Source organism: Panonychus citri, unplaced genomic scaffold, assembly GCF_014898815.1.
Source record: "Panonychus citri isolate SS breed McGregor unplaced genomic scaffold, ASM1489881v1 Contig00140, whole genome shotgun sequence".
Lineage (NCBI taxonomy): Eukaryota > Metazoa > Arthropoda > Arachnida > Trombidiformes > Tetranychidae > Panonychus > Panonychus citri.
The window spans coordinates 2076443-2089267 of NW_026515545.1; the positions used below are offsets into that span (position 1 = coordinate 2076443).

The following is a 12825-nucleotide window of genomic DNA, read 5'->3' on the forward strand; positions in this document are numbered from 1 at the left end:
TATCAATCTCTTTCATTTAAATGAACGATCATCATCATCATCTCTCTCTCTCTCTCTCTCTCTCTAATCAGCTTCTCCTTTTCATCATATTGAATAACATGGTAGCTAATCTGTCGCTTCCATTGCGGGTTTGCTTGTCTTCTTGTTGATTATGATGACAATTTATCTTCTTCCTCATCACTCATGAATTTCCAACGATAATCATCTGCTTCTCCATCTTCGCCATCTGATCAATTTATTGGAAATTATTATCTTGATTGTTGACAGAAATTCAAAGTTAATTGTTAATCCTCCATGAAGGTGAAAACTTTTCATTCACTTTTGAATGAGTGAAAAGAAACAATTAATTTATCTATTGATCATAATTACTTGATTATCTCTTACCGTCAATTTGATCAAGATAATTTATTATTAATCGCGATTGAGTTGATTGTTGCTTAGTTTTATCAATAATTAGTATTAATATATTGGTAGTAGCCATAACAATTAACTCAATTGATTGTTGATTGTGATTATATTGGTTATTAAAGACAAAAAGTAAACATTAATTATAATTAATTTTTGTTTCTCTCTCTCTCCTTATTTATAAATTCAATTAATTTTCTTCTCGTTTTAATATGTAAGACAATTTATTTAATTAACTTGATTACTTATGACAAATTAAGGGACCAGGCACTGAAACGGAAATTACAATTAACTTAACTTACAGTTTTCACTTGAAAAATATATATAAAGATAATCAGTAATTGTTAATCCAAGTTGATTATTAGTTAATTGTAATTCATAAATACACTTGGCATATGTTAGGATGTAAATAAATCAAATTTAAGATGATTAACCATGATGATGATGATGATTAAATTTAATTTCTCCAATCAAAATATATAAAACTCAATTGAAAATGATATTAACTGTTTATTGAATTTCCTCTGATTAGTTCAACCAACTTTAATCAGAAATTAAATTGTTATCTAATAATAACGATAACGATAATAATAATAATCCATCAATTACTATTTGATATACAATCGTAAATGTATCTTTCCTATTAATAATTAACCTTTTCCCTCCATCAAACAATAAACAATACAAAACATAGAACCATATTAATGTTAAATTCTATTGGAAAGTTAATTTAATTGTAAGAAAATTCAATTTTATTCCAATTGATTGATTTTCTTTTGGAGAAATTTGGTGAAATTGAAAATGGCGCCAAAAATTTTCCAAAGGTGAAAATGTGACTCATTCAGTTGTTTACTTTTTCCCTTACCATTTGAATTTAATGATTAGATTTTCAACTCTGGTTTAGTTTTTAATTTCCATTTGATTTTGTTTGTTTCTTTTTTTCTTTGTTTAATTAGTTTTACGATAATTAGATGAAGGTTGATTATGGTGGCAATGAAATTGATTGATATCGACTCTCGATCGTTTTGTGTTCATCCCGCTGCTGATTGTCTTCTCAGTGAAACTCAATCTTCAGGATCGGGTGGTTTTACTGTTGTAAGTGCTGTTGGAATGCAAAGTGTTGGTAAATCTTCATTACTCAATAAAATTGCCCGAGGAAACATTTTCAAGAATCACCAAGATCCTGGTAATGTTGATAGTCTATTGAAACATATTACACGTGGTGTAGATCTTCATGTTACTAAGGAGAGACTTTTACTCTTGGATTGTCAGGTAATCATTTTTTTTTGTTTGTTTTCTTATTCTTATGGATAAAAATTTGTCATCTAATCTTTTATTTTATTTTCTTCTTCTTAATTTTGTTCTTTTTTAGCCTCTAATGAGTGCTTCCATTTTAGATGAATATATTAAAAATGGTTCTGGTGTTTCCAATTCTATTCCTGATTCATCTGAACCGGAAACCAATGTTTTTATTACCTCATTACAGTTACTTTGTTTCCTTTTGGCTGTTTCAGATTATGTTATTGTTGTTAACGATTGGTCGATGGATATTCATTTGATTAAATTGATTGCCACTGCAATGATGATGGTTGGAAATGATACCAATCAAGCTGAGCTTATTTTCCAGGTACCAAAGTTAAAAGATGAAAGTGAAAAGAAAAGTTTACTCTCATCACTTCAAACATTCTTGGGTGGTGAATGTTTCACTGTTAAGGAAATTATCGATGAGAATGAGACCACGACTACTTTAATCAAATTACTTTCACGACGAACAATTAACGATGATGAAAGAGGAGCCAATAATCATAATTGTGAAAAATCTTGGCTTGTTAACGCTCAAAGATATTGGGACAATTCAATCCGTAAATCAACAATCTTTTCAGATTATGCTAGACTTATGCTCTAAGTAAGTTAATCATTGAAACTTTAATCATTTTAAATTCAACTAATCCGGGTAACAAAGAAAGGGACATAATCCATTTTAGATTAGAATGGTCTCTGATACAATTACCCAAGATCAAATTAATCAGTTGAACACTCGGAAAATAATTAGAATCTTTCCAATTCCGGCTACAAATTGTTTAACATTTTCTACTCTCTTTATTAATCTAACAATTAAACTTCTTTTCTCTCTTATACTAGATTCATTTGGTAAAAAGAATCAAACATGGACACTAAAAAGTTTAATCGAATAATTAATTATCAATGTCGTTTGATTGGAATCAGCTGACAGATATTGAGATTCTGGTGGAATTGCTGTTTACTATTCTCGGAGAAAATTTTTACAAATAAATTCTAATGTTAAGGAGAAACACTGAGAAAATTAGTCTCAATATCAATGGTGAGTTTGATTATTATTTAAGGAATATAAATTGGAACTTTTGATTTAATTCTGTTCTCTTTATTTTTTTTTGGTTATTCAAAGTTTTTTCCAATTTCAATAATAGAGATGATCATCCAACATGTGACATAATTACAGGAATGGACATAATTTAATCGATATCATGACATATTAAAGTTCATATCGGATTGATTTTTATCCTCAAGGAATAAAACATTGGGACAATATTTATATGTAACTGTTGATCTCACCAACAGTAATATTGTTGTTTCATCATCATCATCAGTTGATTCATCAGAATTTTTCTTAACTCATGAAATAACAATATTATTATTATTATTTAGAATACAATGTATCACCTCGTCAAATGGTTCGTGTATTCAGTTTGAGGATCACGTCTTGGTTTTAGATAAATTCAGTTCTCCTTTTCATCCTTGTACTGGGATATTATCATCTTAGTTGTACAGTCACCCAATCCATTAGGAATTACTAACTGGGCTCAGTAGAAACTGAATTGGGATCGATAAGATATTCGCAAATATTTACATCAAATGTACAAGGTTCTCGAGGTAATGCCAAGAATAATCTTCCATTGGTGCAAATACAGACTTGGAAAACTCCTGGATTTGGTTCCATGCTTTTCAAAGGAAGTCCGATTTTCAAGTTTTTCAATTCAATTCTATCAGAATCAAAAATAATCTATTGATTGTAAAGAGAGAAAAGGCAAAAGATGATTAATTTTTGGTAATTTGTTAATGGTACTGCCGTTTGTAATACTAACCTTCCCAGATTTGGACATGAGCCTAATATCTTTACGACTGGAAAGAGTCATACCATTACCTGAATTAAGATTTACCTCAGTTACAGCATTAATTTCAACTGCTCTGGTCTTTGATTGTAACTCTAAATTGTGAAATGGATCACTCAAAATCAATGGACTTTGAATTGAGCTGTTAAATTGGATCCCATAATCATCTAAAGGTTAATGATTAAAGAAAAGCAAAGAAAAAGATGACAATACTGATAATCCCTTTGTTTCAGCTCTAATTTCACCGATCATCAACCTGATATATCATCATTATTACAACAATTTATCAATCCTAACCACAATCATCAACAATCATCTCAACCATACAATAATCATATCATCAACTTCTCGATCAAAATGATTTGGTCAAATTTCCAGCTAATCATCAATGGTAAATGTTTTGGTCAACTTACTATCAATTCGTAGCTTAGTTGAATACAATTTCAATTCAGATTCATTGATTGTTACCAATGGTTGATTATCACGAGTCTTAATTGTCATCTCATTAACCCAAGCATTAATTGAACCATTTTGTAAGGATAATAGATTAACCAAATCACTATCATTTGATTGTCCACCATTTGATTCAAGCTCAAGCTTATCTGGTGAGATTATCCTTAAGGTTGATTCCTGGATATTAAAAGTAATATATCAACACAACAGATACGAAAAAAGGAAACATAATTAATTGTAAAATGATTACCATCAACCGGATTGATGGTAACTTTTGTTTGGCAATAAATCAATAGTGAATTGATTTACCTGTGGTGATTTAATGTAACTCGCAATTAAAGTATCTCGACAATAACTTTTACCATCAATTATGATTCCATCATCAGTGAATATTATTTTACCAATTCGATCCTAAATCAGAGGAGATTAAGAAGAAGAAAAAAAAAAGATTAATGATTAATATGCTTTGTCATTTTTAAAGATTTAAGGAAAACATATCAACAAGTATATTCTTGTTGGAGATTCAGTTGGTATGAATAATGGAGAGGAAGATAAAAGATAAATTTATCATGAAAAGTTCAGATAAATATCAGAATCTTTACTTTTTTGAAAAAGGAAACAAAATATTCTTTATTTAAGATTAAAATTGATTCCTTATTCCAATGATAATGGAAAAAGAAATCAGATTCAGAAGAAATTAGATAATCTTGAGACTAATTCATGAATTTAATCATAATCATGTAAAGGTAAATAGCCTTTTGATTTAACATCTAAAAAGTTTTCATCTTTTTAAGAAAATAGAATTGAAATCTTATTATTGTTTCAGTGAATCTCCATGATTATAATCAGAGAATCACTTATTAATATTGATATTGTTTCCATCGTCATCAGCAATTAACTATTGGATAAAATAACATGTCAACAATTAACTGATAAGTTGTGACACAATCGATTTGTCCTTTTATAATTAAAAAGTGATGCTAACAATTGATTATCTTTGAAAATCAATGGTCAGAAATTATCATGTCTCTTTCTTGTTAACTATTAAGTTTTCCAATGTAACAATTGCCTTGATTATCAATTGATATGAATGATTAGTGAAAATTATCAATATCGATTGGGATCATTTCTCATCACATATACTTAATAGCTTAAGGCGATTAAAAGTTAAGCTTAATTGTTGAGATATAAGATGATGGATGATTAATCTTGATATTAACCTGTTGCAAAAGTGATTTGATTGATTGTCAATGGAATAACCTATTGATATAATAATTGAGGAGGTTGATAGGAAATGATAAATAATAAGGCTGATTGAAAGTGACACAATTGAGTGTTGAGACTATAAAAGGGAAAGTGAATATAACGAGTGATCCTTAGCATTTTACAAAGGGGAAAATGATGAGGATGATAAGAGAAAATCTTAAAGATGATGAAGATGCGAAGAAAAAAAGAAAAGATGAAAAAGACTCAAGTGATGATGAGGAGAGAGAGAGAGAGAGGAAAAAGATTGAGTGATGAAGAAGATGAAGAAGATCTTAAATGGCGTTAATATGATCCACAGTTTGTCTTGTAATATGATGATGATATTGTTAGAAAAAGAGAGTTATCCATAAGGCGAAAAGAGCATCTTCATCATCATCATCATGTTCTCATCATCTGTAAGAGAAGTCCAATCATCCAAAGGATGAGAGGTCAATGATAATCTCTTATCATCCTCATCGTCTCTAGTAAACACAGTTTCTTTTTTATGTAATATCTGTATGGTTATGATGAAAATCTTTCCATGTTAAGCTATTAATCTCTAAGTTGATCTGTAAGAGAAAATGATTCCGTTGGAAATGAGAAAAGAAACCAATTCGATCGTCTATCATCATCATCATTATCTTCTTCATGGATCATCCCATGTTCTTCACTTGTTCTCCTCTAATTCACCATCCATATCATCTTCTTGTTTATTTCATCTCATTTTCTTTTTCCAAATTATTATTCTTCTTATTCTGTTTATCAAGATCAATAATCATGGATCATAATCTTAATTGTGATAATGGTAAATTGTTATAATAACAACGTTCTAGTCTTCAGATTTTGTTTTAATTGGATTTAAGTCATAGGAGCCCATGGAAAGGTAATTGATAATGATGGAGTTCATTGTCTAAGAAATTAAAGATGATCAGAGGTTGAAACATGATAATGTCATGGAACTGAATTTATATTTATGGGTAGAAGTTCAAAACGATTGGATTAATAAAGGTAAATGTTGACTAATTGTGATAATTAATTATATGTGTGTTGGGTTAAATTAGGTCTTGATAAGGGTTGAGTTGTTTTCTAATCAAAGGATTAGTTTAATCAAGCGACAATTGATTAATCTTGAAGGTGACACTTTGCAAATGATTATAAATCAAAATGAGAGAAATGAAATGTTTGTTTTGTCTGAATTGATTTGATTAGTTTGATTGTTTTACTTGTTGATTCGGGAAGATTAACATTAGTAAATTAAAATAATACCAATTGAAAATTCAATAAACGGACAATCCAAAGGGTGAGCGCTGCATTGACCACAACAAACAGGGAGATTATGATGATTAATCCATAAAGAAATCTCCTTCTCCAACCGTAGATTCCTATGGTAATTAATCGTGAAGAGGAAGCGACTGATTGTTCCCGATAATCTGATTCACTTGTTTTACGTAAATTGTTGCTCTTTTGTTGATTAGCTGGATAACTAATTGGATTACGATTACTATTAGTTGATCGACCGCTACTTCGTCGAGTATCTCTTAACTGGACAAGATCAACACTCGGCCGTTTACCTCGTTGATTTCGTCGAGGAAAAGTATCACCTTTAATCACAGGATAAGAAACTGATTTTCCAATCATGAAACTAGTCGACATGATGGAAACCCTATTAGAATATCATAGAAACACAATTTATCAACGTTTCGAAAAACTAACGAAAAAAGTTATCCACAAATTGAACGAACAATAGATCACATAATCGAAGATGAAGTTTATCTTTACATTGATTTCGAAATAATAAACAACTAATTTTCTTTCGTATTCAAATGAACAATTGTCTAATCAAGTTCTCCTTAATTTCTAAATTAGTTTTATAAAAGAATCTTTATCCAATTATTATTATTATTTCGAAAGTTGAAGCAAAAAAACAACTAGAACTTTTTTTTGGCTTCGAATTTGATTATTTCTACTTTTCCATTTCTCTGGTACTTTAATTCTTAAACTGTTGCCAAGTTATTTTTAAATTGCAATTAAGATGATTACATGTAAAAGACACTTGTTCACACTATTAACAGACCTGATTAATGTGAACAATTTAATGATAAACAATCAACAGTCTTGATAATCTAATCGTAAGTTACTTTAACCATAATAAGTCCATCTTACTACAATTAACTCAAAAGTTAATCAAGACTCTAATGATCAAATCATTGGACTATTTTACACTTTTAAGATTAACAATCAACTTTCAATTGATTGTTACAGGGATGCAAAAAGATACTGGGCCATCATCAACAAACCGTTAACAACACACTGTACAGTAACAATGATTTGATATAATGGTTAATGATGAAAATTTCAACTGTATTAGTGATGGAGATGATGTGATGACAGGACCATGAGAGTAACAAAAAGTCAGGTAAACTTTTTTGGTTAACCAATTTAATGTTTATTTGTATGAACATTAAGTTTTTACATGTTTGTTATAAAGGAAAAAGAGTCAGAATCAATGTTAAGAAAAGGAGCAAGTGAGATTGAAGAAGAGGGAGAAAAGTTATGAATAGGAGGAGGTGATGAGGATGAGGATGAAGATGAAGGAGGAAGGATGAGTAAAGAGAGAGAGAGAGAGAGAGGAAGATGTTGATACCACTTGGGAGATGATCATTGTCATGGTAATGATGTTGCTGCTGTTGCAGTTGTTACAGTTATAGTTGATGGTGATGATGATGATGATTCCTTTTCCACATGGGAGTCATCATGTATCCCATTCTTGAGCCATTATGATCCACTTATCAGTAACTCACCTCGTAGTATATGCCTCATGTTATTTCAGTTTCTATTTTTCTCTTTCTTTTCCAGTTTTACTTTTCTTTCATCAAAATTTTTCCCTTCCAACTTCATGATAATACAACCAAACAACAACAACAACAACAACACCAACAACTCCAGCGGATGAAGCAACTGTTCATAATTTAGCCTGAGGGTATAATAATAATCCGGTGAATTACTTGTTTTCATTTGTTGCCAACCTTAATGGTTTATTCACAAATGAATGAAAATCAGTAACAATCAATGAACATTTTCAATTTACAAATTTGTAACCACAAATTGTACTAAACCAAACATAACGGTAAACTGATTAGCTTAAACAATCAACTGATGGACTAAATTGACTAAAAAAAGATTATGATAAAAAAAGTAAATGATAAATGCTGATGGTGATGATAATTTAAGAGAGAAACTAACTAACAATCAAGATTGATTGTGATGATAATTAGATTAATTAAATTTTCGGTTAGTTTTTTTACACTCTCATTGTTGTTCTTGTTGATGGTTAATTATCAACAATGGGAAAATGTAAACAATCAACATTATCATATCTCAGTTTTTCCGCTCTCAGATTAAATCAGATAGAATTGAATTAAATTAACTCGGTTAATCATGATGATAACAATTAAGTTACTCACAGAAAAATATAAATCATAACCATTGATAACCTTTTGCCTGGTTTGGTGATAACAAAAGGCTTCATTAGCCAAATAATCAACGAAAACATCATAATTATCAACAGTAATTACTTTTAATTGTTTCAAATTCATATTGTTAAAAGCTAATCCATTCTAAATTTAATCACAATTACAATGACAATTATTAATTTACAATCAACATCAAAACCATTTATTGTTAGTTAATCATCTTAATCTCACTCTGAGAGACTTAATCATATCTTGTTGATTAGTTATTCAAACTTATGTTTCAACAAACAGCATTTAATTGTTGATCATGATCATGATTATCCTTTCATGTTGATAAAATCATTCTGATTGAGATAAATGTCTGAATGAATATGATGATAACAAGAATGATGATCAACAATTGTAATAATAATTTCTCTTCCTATTAAGATTATCATTGTTATAGGTTTTCTTTTTGATATAATAATAATTTCGTCGACTTTTAGTTAAGATGATGATAATTATCCGAAAAAAGGTAAAAGAAGTTGCGAGAGAAAATAACAACGAAAAAGGAGAGAAAAAAGGTCAAATAATATGTCGAAAGAGATTGTAAGAGATTGGGGAGTTGTGATTGCATCTTAATAAGAAGATGAGGAAGAAAAGATGAGGATGCTTATCCTTATACTCTTTGTATTAGCAGATGACTTTGTTTATTGCTACTGATGATGATGATGATACATCAACCGAGAATCAGTCAACTGTGTGTTTCTCATTTCATTAATTGCATTTCCAAAGATCTTTACGATGAATGAGAGAGAGAGAAAACGCTTCAACGCCTTTCGAAACCTTCTTTTTATATCTCTATCCACCTTTCATACCTTTTAACCACCTTCTCTCATTTTCGACAATCTTGATCATCTTTTCCTCTTTTCTATCTTATTCCCTGATTCTATTTGTTCTTCTTCCTCATAGTTACATCTTATTTACCTTGAGAATCATCATCTTACCTGAGTATTCATTTTCTCTCCTCAGGACAATATGACCACTTTCTCTCTCTCTCTCTCTCTCTGTCTTTGCCGATTATTTTATTCGTCTTGAGTATTCCTAGAACTTTATTCCTATCCAACTAATAGTTAATCGAAATGTGTCGAAAATTATTGATCTGATTAATCATCTTTTCCTTGTATTCTCATAATGAATAAATAACCTGATCTCCACATGAAAAAAAAGAGAATCAATTTAATTTTAAATTCTAAATTGAATCGAAGTTGAAATTTAACCTGAATTCATTCAGTCCTCCCTGTCATTTATTCAAACACACACACACACATACATATATAAGAATAGGAGTAACTGGGAGTGATAATCTTACTCCATAAATAAATTTTGACTCCCAATTCATGATCCTGATCAATTTCAATTGTCTTGATCAATTTACACACATGATCATTTTTTACCTCATATTATGATTAACTTAACTTACCAAACAATCAATTGATTATATTTTTTTTATAACAAAGAGATAAATGTATCATTATAATGTAAGTGTAACAGTAAATTTAAATAATATCAAATAATCCGATAACTTTAACCAATCATTTATTATCACCAACAATTCAGTAATAGTAATAATAATAATGGTATGAGAAAAAAATATAAATACTCAGAATCAAGAGGATGTCAGAATCATCATGATGGTTGATATCATGAAGGAAAAAATGTATATTCATTGAATATAATATTCTGGTGTAAATGAGTTTTTCTTTATATTCAAATTATTACTATACGATTGGTATTTCATTTTTTTTCTTCATCATCATTATTATCATCATGATTATTATTATATTCATCAATGTATTCATCTACCATGTTAGTTTCATGATAAATAAATAAATGAAATGAGTAAATGGATTCCAACTGATAAAACCATGTTGATTCAATGAATTCAACCATTTTAATCAATATTATAATACTTTTTTTATCACCACAGTTTTCAATGTTTAACTTTTTCCTTTTCTTATATATTGTAATAATAAAACATTGTTAATTGTTGTAACTATGATTAAGTTAATTCTCAATATTTAGTATTACATTACATTCAATTCTTATTCTATTGTATTAATTAGAAATCAACTTTTCTCATTGTTATATTTGTTTCGAGAAAAGTTTATATTCTAATCACTTGAAGTCATCGGTGGTTGATTATCAATCATTTGCAGACTTTTCTTAATTGTCTTTATCATGTACCTAATGACTTTATAAATTAAATTAAACTAATTCGTGGTAATTAACAGAAACAGAGATGATTGATTTAAGCTTTGATTAATTGAGAAGCAGATAATCAAGAACTAAGAATTTGATTGAGTATTGAAATTACATTGATTCATATTAGAAATGAATTCAAGTTAAAATAAGAAAAAAAGTAAAAAAAAGTTTCTCAAAGTAACGGTTCATCTGATAATCCATTTCAATAAATCCTGTTAAATCCTGAGTGAGATTTTGATATTTTTTTTGTTTCTCAAGTGAAATAAGGTGATGAAGATGATAATGAACATTATGATGTAAAAAGAATGACAGAGAGAGAGAGAGAGAGAGAGAGAGAGAGAGAGAGAAAAGGTTATTGGATTACCTTGTTCGTCGTCCAGTTTTCTGGACTAAATCTCCTCAGGATAAAGGCGATAAAAATAATAATCAGATTTACTATCAACGTCCATCCTGAAAGTGGGACATCATCATGATAACAGATTCAAAGTGAAATTTTGAACAATTAAAACAATAATGAATAAGACGAGAAAAGTGATTGATCACTTTTCTAATTGCATTTTAAAACCTTATTGATTAACCTTTCATATTAAGATATCAAATAGAAATTAGGTTTTAATCCTAATGTTATCTTATTGTATTAGTTTCTACTATTAAAATATGTAAGGGATTGTGGTGAATACATTTGATTCTGATTTAGGGTTCACTGATTATTGTTCATGCATATGGTTATTAATGTAATTTCTCATGTATTATCATGTTACTGATATTTGATCAAGTGAAAAACAGAGCACAAAATAAACCATAATAAAGATGCAACATGAATACGACAAGATCAGGATCAACATTTTCCGTTTCTATTGAAGCGACAACAAGACAGGTAAATCTTCATCCAGTATCCTCATCCTATTTCTTTATTCATCATCATGAGGATAAACTTTGGAAACAAAGAAAGTATGAAATTTTCGATTATCATAAATGATTCTAACCTGTCTTCTCCATTATTCTCATTCTCCATCACTTGAAGCATCTTTCTCGTCTTCTTCTTAATCACAATCAACTTGACAGTTTAACAATAACTTCCCAGGGTGTTTTACATCCCTGTTTATCAGATATTCTGTTACAATGTAATTATCTTAGACAACATGAATTTAATTGTTCATTTGGTTCATTAACATGATTCCATTTTATCTTAGACTACTAATTTACTTTAATCAAAATTTACAAGTCAATTGCAGTTCTGCATCTCTCTCTCTCTCTCGTGTTAATTTTGATTAGCAGGTTAGTTGCATAACTAATTAGACAGATTAATTAGAAAAACTTTGAAATTTTTAAGCTTTGTTGACACAATTGATTTTTTATCAATGAGTTAATCAATTAGCAATAATAAACGATGATAATAAGCGATATTATTAAATGATAATAGCAGAAAAAAACGATTCAATGTCAACATGATAACAGATGTAGTTGATGTTGTCTGTTACATGGAGTAAAAAAAATGATACTTACACATGGGGTTAACTGAAGGTGTCAAGGATGATGATGAGGATGAGGAAGTGGGAGTTAAAACTGTGGGAGTGTGACTGGTGAATAGTGATAATATTATCGATAGTAAAATCAAAAGTATTGAGAGATGAGCATCAAAGATGATGAAGAAGATGGGAAATGATGATCAAGATGAAAAAAGATATTGATCCACGTATGTGATGGTTTATTAAGCTTGATGACAAGAATCTCTCTCTTACTCATCATCATTATCATCTTTCTCTCTTTCTTTCTTTAGACAAGGTAACATCAATCCAGGCATCACATGAGAATCACGTCTTATAAGAATGTCGAGAAAAAGGTTCTTAGAACTT

The 12825-nt window shown here is 29.3% G+C and overlaps 2 protein-coding genes across 3 annotated transcripts; one reads left to right on the plus strand and one right to left on the minus strand.

The window, feature by feature from the left end:
* Positions 1-1261: 1261 nt before the first annotated feature.
* On the plus strand, positions 1262-3168 carry LOC128394638 (nonsense-mediated mRNA decay factor SMG9-like). Of its 2 annotated transcripts, none has more exons than XM_053354985.1 (4): positions 1262-1677; positions 1778-2311; positions 2548-2746; positions 2831-3168. In XM_053354985.1, exons 1-2 carry the CDS (start codon positions 1390-1392, stop codon positions 2309-2311), a joined length of 822 nt encoding a protein of 273 aa, XP_053210960.1. In that variant the 5' UTR covers positions 1262-1389; the 3' UTR covers positions 2548-2746; positions 2831-3168. The 2 variants fall into 2 exon arrangements, with proteins under 2 accessions (XP_053210960.1, XP_053210962.1); XM_053354987.1 differs by having other exon boundaries at positions 2853-3168.
* On the minus strand, positions 2795-7133 carry LOC128394637 (delta-sarcoglycan-like). The gene is made up of 5 exons (XM_053354984.1): positions 6519-7133; positions 4317-4418; positions 3968-4184; positions 3528-3721; positions 2795-3445 (listed from the first exon to the last, which is right to left on the minus strand). Exons 1-5 carry the CDS (start codon positions 6903-6905, stop codon positions 3236-3238), a joined length of 1110 nt encoding a protein of 369 aa, XP_053210959.1. The 5' UTR covers positions 6906-7133; the 3' UTR covers positions 2795-3235.
* Between the last annotated feature and the right edge of the window lie 5692 nt (positions 7134-12825).

Bases quoted from the DNA above. Each gene is read 5' to 3' on its own strand.
- LOC128394637 (XM_053354984.1), bottom strand. From the start codon at position 6,905: ATGTCGACTAGTTTCATGATTGGAAAATCAGTTTCTTATCCTGTGATT. The intron at 4,419-6,518 runs GTATTATTTTAA...CCTCTGATTTAG, and splicing joins GTTTATTGAATTTTCAATTG to GATCGAATTGGTAAAATAAT. The intron at 3,446-3,527 runs GTTAGTATTACA...TACAATCAATAG, and splicing joins TCATGTCCAAATCTGGGAAG to ATTATTTTTGATTCTGATAG.
- LOC128394638 (XM_053354985.1), top strand. From the start codon at position 1,390: ATGGTGGCAATGAAATTGATTGATATCGACTCTCGATCGTTTTGTGTT. The intron at 1,678-1,777 runs GTAATCATTTTT...GTTCTTTTTTAG, and splicing joins TTTTACTCTTGGATTGTCAG to CCTCTAATGAGTGCTTCCAT.